We start from the raw sequence: 27,209 nt of genomic DNA on the forward strand, positions 1-27,209 counted from the left end.
CGTGACGCAAGTTAACTTACAGCAGGTAACGTTAGCCTACTATTAGCTAGTAGCTGGCTTAAACACGGTTAAAATGCTGAGAGCTAAACACTGTAGTGTGACTGTATTTCACTGGAAAGGATTCCAACACAACGGAGTACAACAGTGCAGCTAAAGACACAGAGGAGACTAAAAACAACAGTGACGGGAGTGTTGCATTTTGGTCCGGGTCCTATTGCCATCTAGTGTTTCTTCTTTTTGTCGTTTAACAGCAAATGACTGGTGAAAAACTGGTTGTTGTTGTTATAGTTACTGTTATTACATTTTAAATAAATCATCTTTAAAATTCAAATCTTTATTTTTTGTGCAATTTAAGATGAAATACTATTTTAGTTGCACTTTTGATAAGAGGACATGTTTGTTTTTTGTAGTTTATAGATATAAAGGAATATATGTCATTTTATTCTGTTAAAAAAAAAAACTCATGAAAAACATTGTATCGTGAACTTAAAATCGTGAATCGTATCAAATCGTGACATGAGTGAATCGTTACATCCCTACTGTTTACATCCAATGTGGCTTTATAGTAAAATACAGCGTTATCGGAAAATTGTGTCACTGTTGCAGTGAAAACATTCCTCTGACATTTCACCACTCTCCAGCTAGTAACCCTTTTAGCTCATACAGTTACACCTGCATGTTCCTACACCTGCATGTTCCTACTGCCTTTCTTTGAATTATCAATCAATCAATTGTATTTGTTACAAGATCGCACAAGGTACAATTCCAGTGAAATGTTATCCCATTGGCTCCTTTAACTTGTGCATGATTCATCATGACGCAGAATGTGGCCGTCAGATTAGCACACAGAAAAAGAGTCACCCGGTAGAATGTGTACACTAATCGTCAATACAACACTGTATTCAGAATATAAAATATTTTTATAGCACTTTTTAGTGTGTGATTGTGTAAAGCTGTTCACGAGATAGATACCAACCTTTCGTGAACTAGTGAATATCACCAGCAGTCTTCTCTCCTTTATGGAGACAGACGCTGTGTGCACGGTGGGCTCGATGATGTTTTAAGCCTCCAACATTGCCTTCCAGGCAGCTAACCCTCACCTTAACCCATGCTTTAAATTTAACCCTAAACATAACCATTGCCGCGCTGCCTGGAAGGCGACGTTGGGGGCTAAAAACACCAAACACTGCACGGTGGGAGGAGCTGTGTGTGTGTGTGTGTGTGTGTGTGTGTGTGTGTGTGTGTGTGTGTGTGTGTGTGTGAGCGAGCGAGCGAGACACAGTGACAGAGAGACGGAGGAGAGCAGTTAAAGGAAATGCAGCTGAACGTGTTTTAAATAGCGTTTAAAAAATAATAACGTAATGCAATGTGCGGCGGCCGGTGTTGATAGTGCGGCGCATCGCCACACATTAATCTATGTGTGGGAAACACTGAGTAGATATGAGGGATATAAGTTGTGTTGTTATGGAAAATGAGACTGAGACAAGACTAGCGAGGTAGACTGGAAGTTTGGACTGAAATAAGGGGGAGCTTGACAGTCTTCCCTCCAGTTAAATGCAACCTTTAAGTTTAGCACATATTACTTCATGCTGTGAGGTAGTCTGACAAAGGAACAGCAAGAGCCAATCCTCTTTTCTCTGCAGTAGAAATTATTTATGTGGCATTTCATTTGGCATTCCCCATAATAGGAAGTGTTAAAACCACGAGTATCTCACGACTACATAATTGCAGTAGAACAAGGACAAGCACCATTAGATTTATGGTTGAAGTTTATGGTTGACCTTTTACTCACCATAACCACATGAAAGGCATCCCTTAAATTAGAGCTCTATGACTTATAAATATACTTGTTCCTGCAAACAAGATTGAACATATGGACTTTTGAACTACTAGGGCTGATGTCTCCTGGTCGGTTGGTCGATATGCTCTTGTACAACCAAATTCTCACTGGTCGGACAATCGCTGGTGTTACTTTCATAAGGCCGCGTGTCCACCTAAGCATAGTTGTTCCCCAGGTGGGAAGCTTTGGAGGCACAGCCTTTTTTTTCTTTTGCTATAATACGGAATATCTGTGGAAGTAAAAATGTCAGCAGAAGGTAAATTACTTGCTCTGGCCCTTTTTCTGGATGAAGGAAAGACTCAAGCACGTAGGGGAGAGGACAGATATATACAATCTAGCAGTAATCATTTCTCCTCCGTTGTTGTTCAGCACTTCTACATGTAGGTTGTTACATTTGGTCTTTGTGGTATTTGTCCCGCCCCTCCTCCACTGAGATTAGACAGCTGGGTAAAAAGTGACAAGCGCAGCGTTTTACACAAAGTTTAACATTTTGAAACTCTCGGTGACCAGAAAAATGTCAAACATGCAGTGCTTAGCGCAGAATACACACTCAGCGCTTCATCACGCAGTGTTTCCCACAGGTTGAGAATTTACATGTGGTGGTGGGTGGCGCAGGATGTGACAGCACGGCACGTGATGGCTGGGTTCAGTAAAAACTACTCAAACGAAGGTTTATGAACTATTTATTAAAAACAACTAGGCTACAACACAGTAACAGAGAATTTCGAAATAAATAACTATTTACATATTAAACATATCAGACTAAAAGATGACGAAGTGTAGCCATGATGTGCTTTGTCAATTAAAGCTGGTTGGTTTGTCAAATGTTATGGTTCAGCAGATATAGATAGATCAGAATACCTGATTACCCAGAGCCCAAAGAGGCTATTAAATGTAACTTAACCTTAATGCTATGATCCATACAGACAGTTACATGTTATTAAAAATCTCAATACTGTCTCCTCCTAACTCCTGTTAAATCATATAAGACTAAGGCTTAAAAAAAGTTAAGTTAAAAAAAATTGTTAGCTCATTGTTCGTGTTTTAATCCGTGTTTTGGGGATCGTAAACACACTGTTTTGTAGGCTACTATACATGTCCTTGTTGCATTCATTAAGATCTAATCTGAAGTTTTCTAACATTTAAACAACTGAGTTGTAGTTTAAAACTTTTACAGCCAACTTAATAAAATCTCCGGTTTTGTTCGGGCTCAAGTCCATAAATACAGTTAATGGATACAGGCATGAAGAACGAGAACTGAAGGCTCAGTTAGCAACAATTAGCTCCGTTAGCAGTTAGCTCCGGTTAGCTCCATTATAAAGATATGGAGTGGAGTAGACTGCCGCAGACAGGGGTAACAACCGAACTCTGATAAATGACGTTCAGAGAGCTTTCACAGCGGTGTGGCCGTCTGAGCCTGAAATGAAGCGTTGATGCTGTCATGCACGCGGAGCGCGACTTCACGAGGGGGAGGGGCTGGAAGCCAATGGTCTTTGTGCGCTGTAAAAAATACATTGCTGATTGGGAAAAAATGTAATTCGGATATTATCTACCTGGGTGGGTCTCAATCTACCTAGGCGGTGCGCCCAAGTAGAACCTATGTCACTGTCGCGCTGCTAGCATTTGTTGCATGGTCTAAATAGGTGACTTCAATTGCAAAGCATTACAAAACGTACACTAGCCTCAGGAAAAAAAACGCTGTGGTGGACACACAATGCTACCAGGGAGAGTGCACTCAGTATACTGTGGTTGATTTAGTTCTACAGATAGTAGAGATAACGTGTAGATTTTTTTCCCCATCAACCAATTGAGTGGTTGTAAAATACGTAGAATTTGGCTGATTACGGGACTAGTAACTACAGCCGTATGTAGTGATCTATTACTTTATCCGATGTTTTGTCATACAACCTGACAGTCATCGGATAAAGTAACAGATGACTACATTCATGAAATGCTCAGTATGAACACTAATAAGTAAACTATGAGGAAAAAGGTGACACCATCCACCCAGAAGCCCCAGAAGCAGGGCATGAAATTGGCACCCGCCCACCCGCCAAATGTGGGTAACTTTTGTGATTGGCGGGTGAAACTGTCAATCTACCTGCCACATTGGCGGGTAGCCAATGAGAATTGAGTGATTCAGACTCGTAACTATCGGTAAGAAGGGTACACCGTTGCTTACGGGCCTGGTCCAATCAGGGGCCCGCATCACTGGAAGACATTGATTGACAGCCTGGGCCCTCTATCGCATTTTCATTACTCACACAATCCCAGCATCCCACGTGCAGCCACTGACCAAGCGGGAGTGAGAATGGGTCAAATTCATTTCCTAGTTTCTGATATGAAGACGAGACGTGTGTGTGACTCGAACATCTCACATTACAAACAAAACGTACAGCGAAAGACCGTGCAAAACATTTCAGACCGTCCTGCCAACCTGTAGACATTTTAACATCAATGTACGCTGTAACGATTTTTCACTCTAAAGTCAGCGCTGCTGTTTCAAATTGTCGGCTCTCTGCAGCGGGCGGGGCTGCTCCGTTTCCCCCGCGACTGACGCGCACACACAAACACACACAGACACACAAACACACGCACGCACGCACAGACACACACACAAACGCACACGGTGGATGCAGGAAAAAACGCAGATGAGACGTACAGGATGACCTAAATTGAGGACAGCTACGTTATTGTAAGTGCAATGATAAGTTAAAGTCCAATAAGTACTTTATTAAACCGTATGAATGTGTGTCCCAGGCCAGGATAGGAAATTAACTAAACAATGTAAAGATCAACAAGCCAATGACAGATATGTTCATATTTGATTCATCCAATAAATTATTTTGTGTCTTAAATCCACCAGCCTTTTTCATATTTTACCAACATTTGCAGCATCCTGAGCCTTTTTGGTAAAGTTCCTAGAAAATCTCAGCCTAGAGTAATTAATTAATAGTAATAAGTATTATTCTCCCCAAAACAAGTTTCCTTTTTATTTATTTTTTTATTTTTAAGAACTATACAAAAAACATTCATGTGTTATGGTGCGCATTCACCAGTGTTTTGTTGTTGTTGTGGTGGCGTAGGCTACTCCTGATTTTGTCAGTCATCTCATCTCTTATATGCAGTGGCATAACGAGCCAACACTGGGCCCCTATGCAGGATTATCAAGGCGGGCTACCATCAATAGGACAGGACAGGATCATAGAGTCACAGCAATTCCTGTTTTTCACTTTTATGACGCAAAAAAAAAAGTGGCTGTTAAAAAGTCCCTGTGGCAGGTGGATTTAAAAATCCACCTGCCACAGTGGCTGGTGGTCAAAAAAGTTAACTTCATGCCCTGCCCAGAAGTATTTAAAAGCAACACAACAATTTAAAATGAGTAAAGGTCCAGATAGAGAAGATTCAGAAGAGAGAGAGGCAATTACAGTCACTGTGTACAGTCTGTGACTGTAGGTACATGTAAATTGCATGGAAGCATTTACATTTGTCTGTATGCATCAGTGTGTGTGTGTGTGTGTGTGTGTGTGTGTGTGTGTGTGTGTGTGTGTGTGTGTGTGTGTGTGTGTGTGTGTGTGTGTGTGTGTTTGTTTTCAGCAGTAGCTGAAAAGCAACTTCAGACTTGCCCAAACTGAGGATGGCAAAAACAGCACACAGCACAGCGTGGTAGTTATGGGAACTCTGTCCATGTAATTGGCAATGAATAATACTGAATAATATACAAGGACTACTGGTGGTCCTTGGAGAAGGAATTATTTTGCAGTAATATGCCACCTAGTCTGTGAACTGTATGCACAGATTTAAATAAAGGGTGCGGCTATTTGCACCCATGGTACAATTAGCAGTGTATGCTATTCGTACCCTGGTGCAATTAGAAGTGCTATTCATACCCTGGTGTAATTAGAAATGAATGCTATTCGTACCCCGCCGGTGGACACAGCAATGTGTTCTATTAATACCCAGTCTGGTACAAATATCAATGTATGCTATTTGCACCCCTGTGCATTTACAGTACCTTGGCATATATTTACACACAGTTATCCATACTACTCATGTATTACACCTTTATGGAATGTTATCGCCCTGACATTCTTACCCTAACCATAACCAATCCCACTCCTCTTGCCTAACCTAACCAACCCAAACCAGAGCAGGCATATTCATGAGTCTTCCCCTACCACCCTGCAAAAAAAATTCGCGTTCGCGGGCCCTAACTTGCGCAATTGCATGCAAATGATCCAATCCAAAATAAAAAAAATAAGATCGCCTCACAGGGGAATCAAACTCCGGACCCCAAGACCAAAGGTCAGTGTTCTAACCACTCACCTAGCAGTTCTTACAGGCAGTTGTACAACTGTTTACCACTTGGTGTCTTCAAGGCTCGGTTGCTAGGTAACCATACTGTATACAAAAAATAGGTACTAACTAACAAACTGACGGTTGTATGCTTTCAGACAAGACAGAAAGCGCAACTGTAGTATCCATTTTCCGCTAGAAATTCAATTGTTATAAACTTTAGAGACAAAACTTTCCTAATATGCCAGTTTCTGCTGTCATGGAAGATGAACGTCCGGCATGATTTTGGTGCACGCGAGGAACGTGTTTTTGTTGTTACGTCACAGGGTGTGAATAGCTCAGCTGTGTGGCCGAGGCTATTCGTACCAGGGGTGCAAATAGACACTCCGTTAAAGCACTCCGTTAAATAGTTATAGGCATAGAAATAGAATGGGAGTAGAACAGACATTATCATTCAAATCAAAATAGCAGGATGGTCAATTTATATGTGTACTGTTACCAGTGCAAAGAACTGTGACTGTCACTGCAGTGACCGTTGTAGTGGGCCAACTTCTGTATAAACTTGCGGACTCAGCGAGGTGAGGTTTTGCAGCAAACGAGCAGTGTACGAAGTAGTAGTACAAGTAGTACGAAACATGGAGAGGCACCTTTGATGCATTGTGTCCGTTGCCTTGGTGCTAGAAAGGATTTTGAACTAGCAAGTGTGACCCACTTTAAGGACCCACCGACATGTGGGACTCTGATGTATTACAAATGTAAAACCTTAGTATATTCAACAGAGTATCGCCGTGTTGCATTCACTCTCTCTACCATGAATGGTTTACCCAAAGCATCAAGACAGCAAGAGTCTCATTATTACACTAAAAAAAAACTTAACCCTGACTGTCAAGACGTGCAGAATCAATCAATGATTAATAAAAAATAAACTATTTAGTACAGGTCTAAAATTGCTGGTGTTAAGCTTCAAGTTTTTCAAGAAGTAGTAGTTGGGAAAGAGTTTTTAGTGTTTCCATCTTCCGTCCAATGGAGTAGAGAAGTGTGACAACCAACCGTGGCAAGAGAACATCCCCGGAGTCCCTCTGAGACACATTTCCATGGACACACCAGTCTGATACTGAGTAAGAGAGCAGAATTAGAGAGAAACAGAGAAAAGGCATGGAAGAGAGAGAAATATAGGGACACACCATTTCAGGTAAACACTGTGATATACTCATTTAATGCATATCATTGTTGGACTCCAGCAACAGCCCGACTAAATTGCTCATTCGCATAATGTGACTGCATTAAAGCAACTCAAGCGATTCAAGCCTTCGCATTCAGTTTTCCATCTGAGGCTCTTAGCAGAAATGAGGCTGAGAAAGAGATTGTGTTTTTTTGCATTACACATTAACAGTCTACCTGGGCAATTTAGATCATACAGTATCTATCTCTGATTTATGTCTATGATGTTAGAATCAAAAAGCACAACATCAAGTTTTCTTACCTGGGTTAATATTGGTAGCAAAAAACAAAAACGAGATGCCACAATACTCTTGAGCATTTAGATTTGTCCAAACCAGTGATATGAAATTAGTTTTAGTTTTCTTAAAAAATTTTGGGACAGTCTTTCACCATCTACAGTACTAGACCTTTAACTAAAGGTGACAGATGAGTGAGGTTGCTGGGCTTAGCAGGAAGTGTCAACTTCTTTACAATGGAAGATAATTCAATGTCTGCATATGATGTGCCTCAGGGAAAAATAAGAAAGCTGCTGCACTCCAGAGGTTATATGGCCAATGGTGGAGTCATTGTTGCCAGTGGAGATGAAATTCTTGCCAGGAAGAAAGAAAACCATTGGAAAGCTTTGTCAAAAATGTCGACCAACTGCTACCCTCCGCTTATCAGAATACCACTGTCAAGTGTGTCACTAGAGGTGATGCAGAAGACAAAAGTCAGTGCATTTGCATATAATACTGAAGTCAACATTTGATCATTAGTTAGTAATTGGTAGTGTTTTAAAAATCTTCACTTTTGGCTACAGCCCAGTCTATGACACATCAATGTGATTTCATGTCCTGCGGGGTCGGGAGAGGTTCCATCAGCGGTCTTCATTTGCAACTTGATTAATCCACTATCATAGTAGTTTAAACAATTTAAATTTCTTATAAAATACAGAAAAAAAATTCTGCGGCAGAAAGTGGAAGTGAAACTTCTGGTTAATTCAGAGAAATTTAACACTGGGGACGGGAAATTCGAGATCCCAAATTGTCCGATCCATCGGAATCATATGCGTCTAAGCTTATCAATTCCTTTTACCGATGCCAGCGTGTTCATCCTGACAGTTACGCATTGCAAAACAAAAAGCCAAACTAATGTGTCTACGCTGCTACGCTGAAGGAGTCATGGCGGAGAGGAAGAAACAGCCTAAAGCAACTTCATTTCACGACGAACAATGAAAACAGTGCTGCTTCTGGGATGTGAGAAATTACGACAGTAGCACCCGTGCGAAACAGCTTTGCGCTGCATGTGTGCGAGACAGAGCCACTTGTTTGTGTGAGGTGAGGGTGTGTGTGCTTGTTTATGTGTGAGGTGAAACAATAGCGGATCACTATTCTACTTGGTAGATGCGATCTATCGTGCGACGTGAGACGGCACCTAGATGTGGGCCACAGATGTGTTTATAAAAATGCAGCGCAGTGACAATACAGACATTTTATGCAAGAGACGTATATGACGTGGAACAATGCGCATTCAACCCGCGCTGGACTCGGTTATATGAGTCATCGTCACTTTGTCCCTATTTGTAGGCTTCAGTCTGCAGTGTAGTTCATACACTTCACTGATAAACCATAGAATTGTATAGTAACATTCTATCATGACCAAAGAAAGTCTCTCTAAATACTGTAGTACACATGCTGCCTGTATCCCAGTAAGAAAGGGGAACAACTTTTGTTAAAAACTTTCAACAAACTTATCAATTGACAGTTTTTATAATACCTGAAAACCTGTGTAGGCCTTTTTTTTCCACACAGAAAATGTATCAGGAATGGTTAAAGAATCGGACAGATAAGCAGAATCGATGATGGCATCGGTATCAATCAAATCTTATCAATTCCCAGCCCTATTTCGTACAAAAGGTAATGTGGTGGTGCCTTCCTCTCTTTAGAATGACTCTGTCTCTCCCTCTCTCATTCTCGCTCTCACTCTCTCTTTCGGTCGACAGGAGATCAGTGCAGTGCCCATCTGGTAATACCTGAAGGCCCCAAGTCCTTGTCAGTCCAGTGCTCAATGGAGAAAAAGAGCAAACACACACACGCACACAGAAATCTATAAATGCCAGATTAGCTTTAGTGCTTGCCGATCTAATCTTCTGAGTCAACAGAGCAATGCAGACATGGCTCAGTGCCAGAAGCCGTTATAATGAACAGTCACTCATTTCACCCTGCAATATTGCAGAGAAGACTGCCGTCTTAAAACCTAAAGCCTTATTCTTCAACAATAACTGAGGCTTTAGACTTTTGATTCATTAATTCAATCCAGGATCAAGTTGAAAAACTTTTAGTGAAACTCTCAAAGCCTTAAAAGGTTTTTTTCAGAGGCTTAAGTGAAGAATATTGTAATTTTATTCATCACATTTCTACCTTTAGAAAAATGCCCACTTCACTAAACTAATTCTGAACATGCATTATTATCTTAAGACAAGCACAAGCCATGAGGCTCCTGCGATTTTGATGAGAAAATGTCCCTCTGGCCAAGAAGGCCGCGTTTGGATCAGTCTAGTTCAGACTAGTTGTATCTAAAACCTTCTGGCCACTAAGTGTTTGACGTAGCCTGTGTTTAGGAGTGTTTCCAGGTTGTCCTAAAAATCAGGCCTGAGTGCCCAGCTGAGTGGATGGAACCAGTGAGGTGAAATAGTGGATGGTAGAAGTAATGGGTCAACCGCCTCCATTTTGTCCCTGCGTCTCTGAAATGAGCCCCCACTGAGAAGGCACACGAACACACAGATGTACAGCTACAAAAACTGATGCGCGCATGCACAAGCACACGCGCACAAACACACACACACACACACACACACACACTGAACGCCTGCCTGCAATAGTGTGTATGAAACAAAATACCAATCTGCCCTGACATAAATTCTGCATTAGCCGTTGAAAACCTCCATGTTGCTGTAGCAACGTAGACATAGTGTAATTACCGAAATGTGGGTCGGTGTAATAAAGCTAGACCCACAGCCCATTGGCCCCGGGGTCCCTGGTAATGGCTTTTATGGCAATCATTATTGCCACAATGCTACACCAGGAAATACGAGGATACGCTTCGGCTTAAAGCCCAGAGCTCATGGCGTCAGACAGAGAAGCTTCAAAGCCACAGTTCAAAGACGGGGTGCAACACGGGTTTCAGATCAACGGATCTCTATTCAAAGATATCTAAATTTACATGAAAAGGAATATCAACATTTACATACAAAAAAGACAGAGCTCCCTTCTATAGGGTTTCCTAATTCTAGGTTTGGCAACAGGTTTGAGGAGGGCCAGGTGGAAACAGACTGGATGACACCGGGCTGCTTTCTAATCATGACATATTGATGATTTCAGCACACTAAAAAGATCAGGGCTTCCCACAGCATGCTACGGTGGGGGCAAGCCGCTTCATCTGAAATAAAAAAGCACCTAGTAAGCTAATGTCAGAACAATTCCAGGGAGAAACGGGTAAAAAATACTAGAGCTCAGGTTAAAAAAAAAGTAGAGATCTCATAGTCAAGCCTCGTTCTTGACGTCAACAAATGGCACCAAAATCTGTGGAAAAAAAGCAACAGCTTGTTTTGAAAGGAGTGAGGGTAATAAAAAAAAACAACAGACTTATCATTCCTTTCTGCATACAAAACAGCTGTAACCTAATGTGAACTATCTAATAGAAGCTATTCTGGCTGAGGCATGACTGAGCATCTCTTTTAACGTTTCTGTCTCTCTACATTTCTGTTCCCCTCCTCCTCTGTCTGAGTGAGGATAAATTAGTAAAAGGAATTCAGAGCAAGGCTGCTTAGAGGAGGGTTTAAAAAAGCTTTGATCAGGACCCATGCCACTAATCTGACATATCCATAAGGGGAGCAACTCAAATCATGTTCTTTTGTAAGAGGCTATGTATTGATTTAGCAAGTCGCCATGCCATGTGTTTATAAATATGTGTTTACCCCTTGCTACCCAGGTGATAATGAACACAAGTGTCGCTAATTAATTTTTTTATTTTTTTTAGAATCTCTTTTTAGAACATCTTCTGGTCATTTATGATATGATTATTCGGTTTCCCCTAAATGTTCATGTTTCTCTGTGTGTGGGGGGGAAAAACTGAAGTTGACTTAATTGATATCAGCATGAATTAGACACATTTAGCAGGTTGGCAGTTACAGCAGAACATTTAATAGAAGGCAAATTCCAAGTCGGGTTTAGTTGCCGTTATGTGTGTGTTTTTTTTCTCCCTCTGCAATGAGATAACAATGAAAACATGAATATAAATTGTGTGCATTAAAAGGCAATCAAAACCACATTTGAAGGAAATCAACTCAAAGGATGCACACATAAGGATGCACACATAATGGTTGAGGTGGAAAAGAAGGGAGGAAGGCAGTATAGACCGAATCACCGTGACATTGCGCTAACCCAAAAATCCCTTCCGGGTAGACAAATGGCAGTTATATATTTATTATATGTGAAATCGACAAACCTGTTTATTTCTGTACCAAGGTCCGACCTGTCTGACATTTCTGCTGTGCTTATTTTTTGTACTGTGTTGCATTTGCTAGTGTCTTTGATAACCAAATCAAGCGCTACGACCAGCAAAACCTACCGCCGGTCGGACTGACTGCTGCTCATTTTATACAATATAGGTAGTAGGGGGTCCCTGCTCCATCTAGCTTTCAGTTAAGGGGTCCTTGGCTTAAAAAACATTGAAGACCCCTGCTATAGAGAGCCTCTGACTGGGGTGATGATTGCACCTGAAGGGGGCGTTTACTTTCCATGCAGGAGGGCTGGGTTTAACCTCCCTGCCTCAGGTGTGGTCAGGTGGCCTCTGCTTGAGGATTTGTGTGTGTACAGTTTGTTTGTGTTTGTGTGTGTGTGTGTGTGTGTGTGTGTGTGTGTGTGTGTGTGTGTGTGTGTGTGTGTGTGTGTGTGTGTGTGTGTGTGTGTGTGTGTGTCATCCAAACAGCTACGGAGTAGATTAGAAACCCACACTATTTTTTAATCCTGGATGCACCCCAGGCAGAGCGGATTTCACTGTTTCTGTCACTTTGGCACAAAATGTGCGCCAACAAGTTGAATGCACTGGCCAGGAAGGCAAGGGGCACAGTGTGTACAAAGCTTACCTAAGGACAATAGAACACTTCAATCAGATGGATATAATGAAAAAGAGCTTCTCAATTTAATTCATTAGCCCCTCACAGTGTTCTCTCACAGTTCACTTCAACAAATGATGCAAAAAAAAAAGCCTTGCAGAGAGAAAGGATTATAGAGCTGACATAAAACCTCTGCCTCTCTTACATCTGAAAAGAGAGGAGGATGAATGGATCCGCAAATTGGTAAAATGCAGTGTTGTAATGTAAAGGAGTACAAATACTTCGTTACTGTACTTAAGTAGAAATTTCACGTATCTGTACTTTACTTCGCTATTTAAATTTATGTCAACTTTCACTTTTACTCCACTACATTTCCTAGATAAAATGTATACTTTTACTCCGTTATATTTCCACTAAGCATCTTCGTTACTCGTTACTAAAAAAATAAAATTAGAAGAAATGTGTGCGACTGCAATAAGGGAGGTTTGGCGAATCACTGCTCCTAGATTGCATTACGCACGCTCCCGCCCGCCGCGCGCTCTATTTCAGCACTTGTTTGTTGCTAAAGGAGGAGGAGGACGCACAACTGAAACCGCCATGGAAGCACGAGCACCTACTGGAGGACCTCCCGTTATCGTAGACGACCACCCTGACGATAATGGTGAACTCGGTGAACAGGGTAGTGGTGAAGATAACATCATACACCCGTGGCCGTATTTGCAAGAAATGTTTCTGTACATTGGAATGAAAGATTCTTCCCACCGGATGATTAAGATATGGGAACCCTGAATATGCTTTATGCTTTACTGTAAGAAAGCCACAATAAAGTTCACAATAAAAGTTCTAACCGCTTGCTTTTTTAAAAAAAAAAAAAAAAAAAAAACTTTTTACTTTTACTTCAAATACTTAAGTACATTAAATATCAGAAAATTACTTTTGATACTTAAGTACAGTATATATCAGATACTTTAAGACTTTTACTTAAGTAATATTCTAAAAAGGTAACTTTCACTTCTACCAAAGTCTTTTTCTAGTACGATACTTGTGCTTTTACTCAAGTATTGCTTTCTAGTACTTTATACAACACTGGTAAAATGATTTTCTGACACCCATGCACGTTCTTGTCTGGACGGCATTTTCAAGACTATAAGAAAAACAAGGAGCTCGTGGTAGTGTAGGATGTGGTATTTTATCAACAAAAGTCTGTCAGCTCCTTTTATTTATTTTTAGCAATTTAACCAGACAAAGGCACACAGTACAGGCAAACTTACGAATAGTTCAGTGGAATTGGCAGGCTGTAGCTTCAGAGAGTAAACATGATAGTCCATGTATACACACACACACACACACCTCAGGTCAACTGTGGTCATTACCTCAGCAACAAAAGTTTGTCGTGCGACCTTATCAAACCCTGTCGTCCTTGCATTCCTTTTCCCTCCCTTTTTCTTTTCATGGCCAGAAGTTCATTTTGCCCTTTCTATTTCCCCCTGGAAAAGCTGACCATCCACATCATCTCTCTGAATGGTATCCAGGAAGATCTTCTTAGTTTGGCTTCAACAAAAAAAGGGTCACGCCACACCCCACTGTGTTTGTGTGTGAGAGAGAGATAGGGATAAAGAGATAGATATAATGTACCACTTTCATTTCAACACCCTTAGACTGAAACCTCTTGCTCTTAAAGCTCAATCTGTATCACATACACACACAAACACATACAAATAAGTCCTTTCATCCTCCCAAGACATGCTTCGTCGCCTCAGCACATTCTCCCACTATCTTACACCTCCCACGGATTTAACTGCTTAAGCAAACTCTACGTGAACGGCTGTTTCCAAGCTACTGTTGCTACAGATGTCAGTCAACCCCCTCACACACACTCACACACCATCACTGCCATCAAATAACCAGCTTATTTCTACTACCGGTCTGCCACTGAAACGTGTGTTAAGCAGATTAAAATGTTGAGGAATTAGCTGTGTTGGCATGCCAGCAGCCCGGCCTCATCTTTGTTATGACTCAGCCCCACCGAAAGTCTCAGGAGTGGCATGGCAGAGAGACCAATTACAACTATTAATACTATTACTCTCAAAAGAAAGAAAAAAAACTTTTTTGGCATTCTGCCTTTGTCTTTTGTTTTGCTGCTTGCACTCCCTGGTTTATTTGGTGCTATGGTTACAAGGCACTGTGGGGATAGATGTGTTCACATTTCCACACATCTTTTCTTATACTGCACTGTAACTTTTATTCTTGTATTTTATCTGTTTTAAATTTTTTAATCTGTTTTCATGTAAAGCACTTTGAATTGCCCTGTTGCTGAAATGTGCTATACAAATAAAGCTGCCTTGCCTTGCCTGTCTCTGTCAATCTACCACCCACTATCCTTTCTCCAGGTGGCTCTCTCATCCATCTGCTTCCATTCCCTTTGCTACAGTACTTACTCTGTCTTTAATTAGTATGAGGTGTATTACGATGGGCTAATGGTTTACAATACGCCATGAGTCTTATCCACCCACGCTGTTGACTGCGTGCTACTATCAAGGATGCCTTTAAGAAAATTATGTGTAGGAGTAAGTATTTAAACATAACTTAATTCAAAACATAATTGTTATGGTGCAAATTACAATTGACAAATACAGGGGATAATGTAAAGGATGTCCTGATTAAGTTTGCTTGGCCTTGATCCGGATCTGAGTCCTTTAATGTTGGTTATGTGCCAATCCAGAGCCTGGTACGATAGTATATACAGTATAGGAGCAGAAGATATGCAATGAAGATGTTTAAATGTGAACTGTGTCTGACACATTGAAATAACAGGTGTAGTCTTCTGACATTGGCGCACCTTATTTTTCATTCATTTCTACTTCCTGGTTCAAAACTATTAAGCTGATCATCTTAAATTATTGATATGATATGAATGAAAATTTAACTAGGGAGGTATTGACTTGGCGCGATCCGCTAGAGAGAAGACGCATCAGTCTGTTGGAACTTCCGAAACACTCAGTTGACTCCTAATTGAACAGCAGCGTTACAGAGTGGAAGTCCCTCCCTCACAAATAATCTTTGGCTGAGTGCAGACACACAAACCAGACAGCCAACAGTCAACTTTAACTTTGGCCTGTTATTCATCAAGTTATTCAAGGAATTAACATCAATTAGCGACAGCTGACATGTTGTTTCCGTCTTTGTTTGTCATTTTGATAAAAATTGAATCGGCTTTATTTTAGCCGACAATTATCCTTTAAAATATGCCCAGATGGGCCAAGATTCAAATCATTTGGATCGGCTCGAGACATCTCTAGATGACGTCTAATCATCATGAGGCAAGATCACGAGAAGTCAAATCATTTTACTGAGTTACAGCTGTGCTTCAGTATGCAGCAATCTGTAGGTACATTTTTATTTAGCCTGGATGGAGAAAATGTTTGTGGAGATTTTATGAAACTTTGCAGCTACATATTTTCTATGTAAGGATGGAGAATAATGTACCATTCTCTCTAAATAAGAAGGCATACATTTATACTATTTGTGCATGCATCATTATGGGATAGGACATGGACTCCTCACAGGAAGGGAGAAATCAATACTTACTAAGTACAAACTGACTCATACGCCTCAGTGAACCATCATTTGTCCCTAGGTAAGTAGACTCACTGACGCCCATGATTTCTGTGCAATGAAGTTAATACATTTTTTACTAGTAAGGCTGTGTTCAGACCGACATAAATACCGCTCCAAAACACAGTCCCCCTCATTCATATCAATGAGAGCACTGGATCTGATAAGCCTTTAAACTTAATGGAGACTTAGAGAGAGCCAACCGACACACCAAAGTAATAATTTAGACAGCAGTGTTTATGTGTCACCAAAGTGGATTTCAAGAGCATTAAATTGTTACTAGGGAAAAAGGAAAAAAACATTTACAGCATGAATCGACCATCAATGAGTGCTGACAGTCAATTGGATTTCAGTGTATTTTACCACAATGAAAGAAAGAAAGAATGCTGCTAGCAGGTCCACTGAAAACTTAGCCAAAAAGAAAACAAAAATAAATAACTATGCAAAAGCCATTACCAGACCATCTGTACAGTCCATCTTTCTTCACACTTGGTTTTCCACTACCCTGCATGCTAACCTCTAGAGTTGGGTCAATGACCAGTTTCACCAGTCTGCTTCTACGAGGCTAAACCAGTTTGATTGTATGCAAACCGGTTAAACCGGCAATTTTCACTATGACGCTTTCTGGCAAATTAAAAAGTAGTCGACATTAGGGCTGCTCAATTATGGAAAAAAATCACAATCACAATTATTTTGGTCAGTATTTACAATCACAATTATTTAGCATTACTCAGACTTTTGGAAAGATGCTGCATTTATTGAACTTAAAACACAGTGAAACAGTAAAAACACCTTGAACTGTGAAATTTCCCTTAATACTTTATACCCTAATACCGTTTGAACTTTTTTCTCTTCATTCAGAACACAAGACAAAATAAGAGTTTACTTGCAAAACATAATGTGCAAAATAACAGTTTTTCTCGATTACGTTGTTTTGGTGATCGTTAGGAGCGGAAATCAAAATCACGATCAAAAGTCGATTAATTGCCCAGCCCTAGCCTACATCAGCAACCTGCGTTGACGGCGTCACTTGCACTAAATCCAACTAGTGTCAGTCATCAATCATTACTGTTGCTGTTTTCTGAATCAAATAGCTCATCAGTAGCTTAGCTCTTTTATTAATTAGGTACTGTTGTAGCCTCACACAAGCTACATTTCGCTCAACAGACGAGGCAAGGTGTAAACACTGCAGGGAAAAAAAACTATGGCTAGAAGTGCATTACCGCCACCATGTGGACTGGAGTTGCTACACTCTCGTTATGGGCTCTCTCATCAGTCTCACTCAGGAGCGGCTGAGTCAAGTATGACATCCAGTGGTAAAATTCAGCATACCAGTCCAGTGTTTGGCTTAATATCAAACCAGTTTGCTTTTTTTTTTTACACAGGCCCAAGCCTACTAGCCACATCACCCACGTATATCCGTAAACTAGCTAGTCAGTTCCTATGCAACACAATTTCTTGTTCATGTTAGAAACAAGATTGTGCTTAATGGTCTCTTAATTGCAAGTCTTTCACAGTTGAGTTACATTTCTTGTTTAAGCATGATAAACTTGATTCTGATTTTGAAAATATGTCGCTGCCATGAAGAAATAGCTTTAATCCGAGGCTTTGTGGTGAGAGAGAGAGTTTCCAGGCACCCAACAGGGCTCTGAATCTATATTCGTTTTTCAGAACCAACGTGTTGAAAAGTCATCATTTGGTTAATTGTGCTATGAAGCAACAAAAGAACAAATGCCAAAGTTCCTACCATAACTCACAGGAAACACATTTAAATGGGTGAGCTACTGATCTTTCTTCAAAAGCATCCTTTTTAAAAACATAAATCACTGAACCACGCACCGTTTCCATAGGAACTGTCAGAACTCTTTGCTTCTTTCCGACCTCCGCCTCGTGAAGTAATATCACACTTGGGTTCATTGTAATGACAATCCAATACAATCATTCACACAGTTTCAGTTGTGTTTCCCCTGGGTTAAGGAGATCCAAAAAGAACAAATTTAGCTTCAAATAAAAGAAAAAATAACTACCATTCTGTATGCATTTGAAATCAATAGTACTTAGGGCCCCTATTACATAAGTTTGCACATTTGCATTGTGCATGAAGAGAGATCAGAGGTCAGATGGAGAGCTTGTTATGTTTGTAGTCTAATTATATTATATAATAATCTGGGTAGATATTGTGTAAGAGCAATGTATAATGGCATCGGAGCAGTAACAAAGTGTCCAATAACGTTGTTCTTTTTTAGATAGGTTCATCACAGGCAACCTCTTTCACATTGTCACACTGTTTTCACATTGTCATTTGATACATTATCATAAAAATACCGATTAAGGCCACTTCAACAAACACGTAACACACATGCATACATAACTGATGCGAATATGACATTTTTATTGTTAAGTGCGCACATTTAAGTGGTTAGATGGATGCATTAATTCAATTCAGAAGCAAGATTGTTTCTTCCCCCAGTACAACATAATTAGATACAGCACAATGGTTTAGATGAAACCATAACAAATCAGCAAAAAAGGACTTTTTTATTTTGATATTTTACTGCGGCTATGTTCTCTTGTGATACTGGAGCACAGCCACATCCTCCCTTTACTCCAGCCTGTTCTTCTCTACGACAGCATACTGTTTTAAATGTGATTGATGGCAGATATGTGCAGGTTGCTCTGTTTCAGTTTAAAAGGACTATGCAGTTTGGTGTAACTTTTAATTGGTTATTCATTTTTCTTAACACATGGAGACAACACATGGTCACAAACACATGCTGTAGTGAGCACCACTGGGCCTAATCAGAGCGTCTAAAGCCCACTGAGGAAAGGAAACAAATTGACTTTTTTCTTTTTGCAGTCATGCTATGAAGCCAGGGTTGACCACAGTCTGCAAAATGTCTGTTTTCAAGACTGTTGTGGTCCCAGAATGAGACTCATTACAGCCGACAGCATCAGGGTGATGGTGTGAGCTGCAGGGCTTGAACACCACCATCCTCCACCATCTCAAATTGCCAGATTCTCCAAGGGAGAGTCCGCATGGCATACTGCTTCACACGTTAGAATACACACACAGCCAAGCAGACAAAACCCACACAAACACACGCGTAATTTAAACCTGAAAAAACATTTTCGTCTTTCTGTAAAATGGACATGGGATATCTCTAGCTATACTGAACAGAAGGCCTCCGTGATCCACAGATGGCTTAATAAACTGCAGGGCATTCGTGTGATAATAAAGACGGAAGCATGAAACAAACTGAAGACACACTTGATCTCTACAGCCTCTCACATGCAAAGAAAAGAACGTCCACCAGGTGGAAAATACTGTGCAGTGTGTGTAAAGATGAACTATTAGAGCTGGACGATATGGCTTATTATATCTGTGCTGCGATACAACAATATACATGTATATTGTTGTATCGCAGCACAGCTTAAACATATGATATAATAAGCCATATCATTCATTCATATATATATATATATATATATATATATATATATATATATATATATATATATATATATATATATACAGGTCTGTTGAATTGAAGTGAACTCAGGACAATGATTGACATGTAAGTGATGTAACCGGTGAAAATTTCGCTTTTAGCCATGCTTGTTGGCAGTTTGTAATGGTACGACGTCAACAGATCAGAATAATGCCATTATCACGATATGATTTGTTTATAATATTAAAAATGATACCGCGGTATTACAAAACGATTTGGCACACCCCTATGAACTGAAACTGCAAACCAAGTGTTTGGTGTGAAACGCATCAAAACCTGTCAAAATATTTAGCAACAACTCTGCCTGCTACATCTCCACACCTCCTCTAGTGCTGCTGCAGGTAACTAAATGCTAATAGATTTTTCAGAGAAGAATAGATTCACACCCCTACAAAGTAACACACAGACTTCCACTGTGAATTTAAAGAATCTTAAGTGTTGAATTATCTTAAAGGTCTTCTCCCCTCACTCTCCCTATCCTATCGGTCTTTCACAAATTCATCACTATCACCAAGTATTGAATTCTCAAAGCGCCTGTGGACTATTTCTCTCACTCACTTTCTCTTTCAATTTCTATCTTTCACTCTCTGTCGCACTCATTCAGTCAGTCACACACAGGGTCGCTCACTCACTCTGTAACACTAACACACACCTGGCCATTACAACTGACTAATGATTTAAAGTGTCTAACGATTTGAGGCTATCAGAGGTGTTGTGGTAGTAACACTCTGCAGTTTATATCCACGCAACACAAATACCACACACACACACACACACACACACACACACACACACACACACACACCTTTACATTTACAGTATATAGTCCCTATTCACAGTGGTGACAAACCTGTCTGACAGCCCACAATTTCACAGTATTGCTTAAAAAACACTTCCTCTGATATTTTTGTATAGCAGAATAGAGTATGTGTGCAATACAAAATAGCACTGGTTACTGGAGCATGACTGGAAAAACCAGAAATGCATCTCATATTTTCCAACCATGCAGATCCATCTCCCACATATCTCTCAGCTCAGATATCACTGCCAAATATCACCGTCCAACAGATCAAGTCCATGAGCACCAGCTAGAAGTGACCTTTAGATATTCTGACCTCGATCCACAAACATCAGTGAAGTTCTACTTTTCAAAAATAGAGTGGATGGGACCCCAGATCCATCAGATTGTCCCACTAGCCTGACAGATGCTGCCAAAAGACATACAGTGTTTTCCCTAGGTTTGTGGAAGACTTAAGTGCACATATTTGGCGGGGGGGTTTAGGGGTCCTCCCTCAAGAAAACGTTACATTTTTCAATAAAATTAAATGCAATTTCACATCATTTTGGAGCATTTTGGACCAACTACAACCATTAGATCTGAGAAAAGTCATTTAGTTAGTTTTGATGCTCACGTTGAGGTTACATTCATTCTTAGGTGGTGCCCAATACGGCTTGGGTACAGTGCCTTAACCTTACAATGGTAGGGAAAACCCTAACATAGTATACATCAATTTTAAAGCTCTACAAGCACCCCAGCACCTTGAAGCAGGTGCAGGAGACAAGAAAACGGTTGGGAATGGTGTGAAACAAAAGAGAGGAGTGACAGATATCTAACAAGAAAGAGTTGTGTATATGTGCAACCACTTTCGAAAATACCAAGTGGTTCCTATTTCACAATTCTCTCAATATGTCCCACTGTTTTGCACATTTTTAAACTGTATTTACTAACAGTTGTACTGTCTTCAGGTGTATCATTCACAAGTTTGACAAGTGGAATGTTCCTCTTCCTGTCTTTCAAGTTGTCCTCAAACTTCTACTACACTGTAATACTACTACTACAGTAGGCTATAATGTGATTTTGGACCATACACAATATCTTAACTGGAGACAAATGCAGTCATTGAAAGCCTCCCAGCTGTCAGTTGTTCTGTTGGTATACAATTAATGTTACTTAATTCATGTTTATTTGACTATAATAATCCTCAAGAATCTCCCATTTCTTGATATTGGCAGCCTTGTTGAGCCATCATTGCTCATTGCCCACTTTTACTTAGACAATTGCATGTTTTATAAATTATTATATAAATATAATATATAAATTATGCGGCAGAACTTTAGCTGATCCCTAAGCATCTATAATCAACTCAAAAACGGTTCATTATGCATGGGATCATAAAGCCACACAACAGACCGTTGCCTTTCAAAAGATGAAATACTTAAATAGAGCTGCAAAGATTATTGATTGTCAACTATTAAATAAATCGCCAACTATTTTCATAATGATCAATCGTCTGAGTCATTATTTATGAAAGAAATTCTGATTGCAGCTCTAGTTCCTTCACTCCTCTGTGCCAGTAAACGGAATACTTTTGAGTGGTGGACAAAACAAGACACTTGAGGACGTCATATTGGGCTTTGGGAAAGACTGATCGACATTTTTCACCATTCTCCGACATTTTATAGACCAGACAACTAATCGAGAAAATAATCGACGGATTAATCGTAAAAATAATCGTTAGTTGCAGCCCTATTTGCAAATGGCACACATTTCTCCTCAGGGCTGTCTCATTTTTGGTTCATATACCAGGTAGTTATTTCGTAGGTAGACTCACTATTGCGTGCTACAGTTATGCCTTCTTTTCTTCCATTAAATTCCCACTGGGTGCTGAGGGGTTGTGACAGACTAGCCCATAGGTCAATTTACTCATTATATACAGGGAGCACAGACACCATAATCACCAGTAGTCTTTGGTGGATGTGTTGTAGTGCTTCTATAGGTGACTAGCATTGATGAGAGCATTATCTCAAAAGGTGAAAACAGTAGCAGCTTTGAATCTAAAATGGTAAAGAATCCAATATGTTTATGTAGTAAAGTTTACTATAAATATGTATATAAGTATTTGTAAAAAAAGAAAAAATGTAAATACAAAATTGTGTTCTGACTGCAGTACCTGGTTTCCAAGGTAACAGGGGGTTGGAAAACTGCACAGTAGCAAAAACAGCATCTTAATTTCCTTTTATCATGCAAGTGCTAGCAATAGGCACCGCAGAGTGAATAATCTGAGGATTTTGATGTTGAGATCCTTCTTACTGAACTGATAAATAAATCAACAAGGTGGTCTTCCAAAATTCCTGTGCTGCCTTTACCTCCTAATCCCTCAATGTTGCTAAACTCCCTCCCAGGCAAGGTGCTAACTATGTTGACAGCAGCCTTTCCTGTCCCATTTCCCTCCCAGCACCCAGGTCATTGATTAATCTTTGAGGGAACATGAAGAGGGGGCCTGTGTATCCTCAAAACATCTTACCGGTGGCTGCTGAGAGTTGAGCCCACCCCTCTTGGTGGACCCCCCTCTTGAGCTGAGCCTCTTCCACGACTCTGAGAAGCGCCCCCTGGTGGTCGGACGCCCTGGCCCAGATGTCCCAGACGCAACAGATGAATCATCCCGGGTGGAGAACGGCCGTTCCCTGCACAACTCCCTCCGCTCAGACCACTTCTTCTTGGAAGCCATTGGTGTTAAGTATTGGGTCGAAAAGATGTGTGAAGTGAGGCAGCCACACTGAGTCGAGGAGGCGGTTCTTTAAATCACACTAGTGCCACAAGTGGCATCTTCAATTCATTCTCAACTCTGCTGCCTACTGAAAAAGCCTGATCTGCTCAGTCTCTCTTCTTTCTCTAAGTCTTCTTTCTCACTTTGAAGGATCGTGCAAGAGAAATTCCCAACTCCTTCTTCCCTGTTTCTTTTACTTTTTTTACTTCTGATCTTTTGATCAAAAGGAGTAGGACAACAGATCTTCAACAGATGCTCGGCAGCACTCCTGTGCTCTTCTTTTGTTCCATGTAGCCTTCCTCTGAGAGGGATGAGAGTCAGAGAGGAGAGGTGGCGAAGCAGAAGGTGCTGTCTGCACCCTGTTGCATGTGCTGTTACTGTGGCTCAGCCGTTGATGCTGTTTTGCCTCCTCACAGAGAGAGAGAGAGAGAGAGAGAGAGAGAGAGAAACCGGGACAACAAGGCAAAGGAAAGAGAGAGGGAGGGAGGGATGGATAGATGGAGGGAGTGAGGGAGGGGGTTGGAGGGTACGATATTCAGATCCGGGTGAAAGGGGCTTCAAAACAGAGACAAAACAATAACAAGGAGCTTACAGAGTGGCCAGAGAATGAACAGGAAAGAACAGCAAATGACAGCGAGACAGGCGGAAAAAAGAGAAAGCTACCAGACGAGGAAAACAAAGAGACAAGAAAGAGTCTCTGGTGTGCAGCGTTCCTGTTGAGAATAATGCAGAGCTGCTTAAAGCTGACTGAGAGGCACAGAGACAGACGCCCTGTTCAGTAAGTCCCTCTCTTACTGTGAACACTGCACTTTGAATACCCGTTAAACCTCCCTCTCCTCTTCCTCTTGTTCCCTGAGCTTTCACTCACAATCTCACTCTCTCCCTCTTTCCTGTGCGGGTACATGTTTCTTCTTTCTGTTCTTTCTCTTTGATGTACAGTACATGGTTCATAGTTCATGAGTTAAGGCACCTTCAATTTCCTGCTGCAATACCGGTCATCTTCTTCTTTCACCCTCATACTTCTCACTCGGTCTTCAGCTGAGCTAAAAGGGATGCCGTGCTGTGGATTTGCAGAGTTGACAAAAAGGTGAGAATTTGAGTGAGAATTTCTTCAGGTGCAGTTGTGAGGAAAACAATTCTTGTTACTCTATGAGTATCTAAATGCTTCTTACTCTATTTTGGCCAAAGAAGATGAGAAGATATTCTGGGACAAGAAAAACAAGATGAGAGAGACAGAGTGAGAGACAAACAAAGAGAGGGAGAGAGCGATAGCAGGATGAAGACAGAGTAAGGAGAGGTGACAGTGTCTGAACACCGGGGACATCGTCGCTCCCAGCAACAACTCACCACCCACCTAGGAGTGTGTCTGTGTCTGTGTGTGTGTGTGTGTGTGTGTGTGTGAGAGAGAGATATAGATAGAGAGGGCCAGAGAGAGTGTGAGTGGGTAAAGTGATAGAGCAAGGCATATATTCCCTGAAGGAGGAGAGTATGAACAAGGGGGGAGGGAGGGAGACAGAGAGAGACATGGGGAGTAAAAACACATAATCAAAACTTTTATCAAACATAGAATGACACCATGGGGACTTGAAAGTCAGCCGTTACTACTGTATTGTATGGAAGATAGGCACTGCTACACTACAGTTGGAAAACATTTAAGTAATTGAAAATTGAATTGCTTAATAATGGATTAAATAAAGAGTTTTGGCATGATCCCACCAAAAATGGTGTAATCTTCCTTCTGCACACAACAAAAATCTGACTTTTGACACCAGAGTTGAAACAATTAGTCGATTAGCTGATGTATACAAACTTATGATTAATTATTGTACACTAAATATTGTTGGGTTAAATCCTTTGGACAAAGTAAGACACCTGAAGAAGTCATCTTGGGCTCTGGGGAGTAGGGCTGTGCTCGATTGAAGAAATTCTTAGTCGACTAACACTCATTCAATTGTATCGACTAATCGATTAGTTGATTTAATCGACAGATCTGTAAATCTGAGTTTCTCCGCAAAGAGTCATGCAAAAGCACCACTTTAATTCTTGTGTTTGCCAGAGATGTGCTCGTACATTTCTTGGAAATAAGTCATTCAGCATGAAAAAAGCATAAAACATGACTAATCGACTAAAGAAATCTAAGTTGACTAAGACCAAAACGACCAATTAGTCGACTCGACTAAGAGGGAGCAGCCCTACTGGGGAGTAATGTCCGTTTTTCTCTATTTTCTAACATTTTAGAGACAAACACTGAGTTAACTGAGCAGATATAATATTCAGCAGGTTAATCAAAAGTTAATACTGTAAATTGTTATCTGTAAGACGTGTATTCCTGACAGTGGTATATCCTATGTACGTTTACATTACAGTAATGTGGCGCATTAAAATACAAATGTATTTTAACAATATAGCTCAGCTTATCTGACAAAGAGCAAAAGCAGAGGTATTATAACAATAAAAAAAAAAAAATGTAAATAGACAGCATCACTTTTTACCATTATTTAATTTACCTGACAAAATGTTTTTATACTTTTAGCTTTGTTTGTCAACAAGTGCTCTACTGGCTTTTTGGATAGCAAGCTAGCATGCACAGTGCAAATGACCTAGCTAGCTAATAATGGCTAAGATTGTGTTTAATGAAGCTATACATTTACATGTAATGCTAGATAGGTGTTTTGTTGGCCTGTAACACTTAATGTAGATGAAGGCTTGACTAATTTGCAGGAAATGTTGCGGCTCTCAGTGACAGGAGTCATTAATATCTTCATCTTAAAAAAAACTAGCTACGTACTATTTAGGCATAGCTAGCTAGCATGCTAATTATTACCAATACCAAAACTTCACTGCTAAACGACAAAATTCTAATTAACTATGATGGACACATTGCTTAACATAACTAATGTGTGTAAGTAAGTTACTTTATTGTTGACTTTATCTTACCTGACAGTAAATGAGGATGCGGAATGCCCAAATAAATAAAACTCAGTTCCACGTTTTCACTGCTACCACGCACCCAGCACGCCCACACATACACACAAGCGTGCAGCGGCCCATAACTGCCTCTAACCTGGCTGTCATTTAGCTGAAAGTTCGTATTTGGTTCGCCGGTTGCTTATAGCCTTCTTGTTTTTGTGTCTAAACTGACTGTAAAATGTGAAGTTTGACTGCTCGCTCCCCAAGGAGATAGACCTCAACAGTGACCGCCTACTTTTTGAACAATGGCTCTGGTTCAGGAAGTGATTTTCCCCATTCAATATCTCCATTGACGTTTCAGAAAATGCTTATATAACGAGTTTTAAAACCTGAAACCAAGCCAACCAGCTACGAGATTAATCGTGATTATCAAACAATGTTTATGTATGAACTGGTGTTGGCTGTGAGAATTGTTACTTCAACACTGAAGGGACTAAAACAGGGGTCACCAACCTTTTTGAAACTGAGAGCTACTTCATGGGTACGGAGTCATACGAAGGGCTACCAGTTTGATACACTCTTCTGAAATAACAAATTTGCTCAGTTTGCCTTTAGTTATATATGATTATTAATGATTAATGATACTCATCTATGTGAAGACACTGATCACGTTAATGATTTCTCATTATCAATAATTATCAACAATGACTTAACAAGGTGGGAAACAGATAATATCAATATTCAATTTAAATTTTTAGAACAGGCCTGAGGGCTTCTCATGTGGTCCTTGGGGGCTACCTGGTGCCCGCGGGCACTGTGTTGGTGACCCCTGGTCTAAAACCTTCAGCCCAGTTTATGGTAGCACACACACAAATACACAATTGCACATTTTAAACTTTTCTAAAGTTTATGCAAAATGTGTGTGTCAGATTTGACAACAAGACTATAGAAATTATAGAAATTGCACACAGGATATCAACACAGAGAGCACAACGACTTTTTTTTCTAGCAAAAAACCCCCCAAGACAAACAGATAGAGGTTATCCCAAATCATAATTTCTATAACATTTTAAGGCTAGGCCTTGACTACAGAAAACTGAATGGCATATTTCATCCAAGGAGCTCGAAATGTTACGCAGTGAGTGAGTTTAAAGTTTGGACTAGTCGGTGTGTAT

At 40.4% G+C, this 27,209-nt stretch overlaps 1 protein-coding gene and 1 long non-coding RNA gene across 7 annotated transcripts in view; one reads left to right on the forward strand and one right to left on the reverse strand.

The window, feature by feature from the left end:
* Positions 1 to 23,587, reverse strand: part of trpm3 (transient receptor potential cation channel, subfamily M, member 3) — a 176,396-nt gene extending 152,809 nt beyond the window's left edge. For 2 of the 6 annotated variants that reach the window (XM_031305960.2, XM_035996803.1), the window contains exon 1: positions 22,882 to 23,587. In XM_031305960.2, coding sequence (XP_031161820.1) covers positions 22,882 to 23,085 — 204 coding nt within the window. In that variant the 5' untranslated portion in view covers positions 23,086 to 23,587. The remainder of the gene's footprint in view (positions 1 to 22,881) is intronic. The other 4 variants (XM_031305958.2, XM_035996810.1, XM_031305965.2 and 1 more) reach the window with 3 other exon arrangements.
* On the forward strand, positions 6,303 to 15,852 carry LOC116054437. Its single transcript, XR_004106065.2, has 3 exons — positions 6,303 to 6,545; positions 9,946 to 9,948; positions 15,841 to 15,852. It is a non-coding gene; the product is annotated as an uncharacterized LOC116054437 (long non-coding RNA).
* Positions 23,588 to 27,209: the final 3,622 nt, after the last annotated feature.

This window comes from Sander lucioperca, chromosome 2 (genome assembly GCF_008315115.2).
Source record: "Sander lucioperca isolate FBNREF2018 chromosome 2, SLUC_FBN_1.2, whole genome shotgun sequence".
In the NCBI taxonomy this organism is placed as follows: Eukaryota; Metazoa; Chordata; class Actinopteri; order Perciformes; family Percidae; genus Sander; species Sander lucioperca.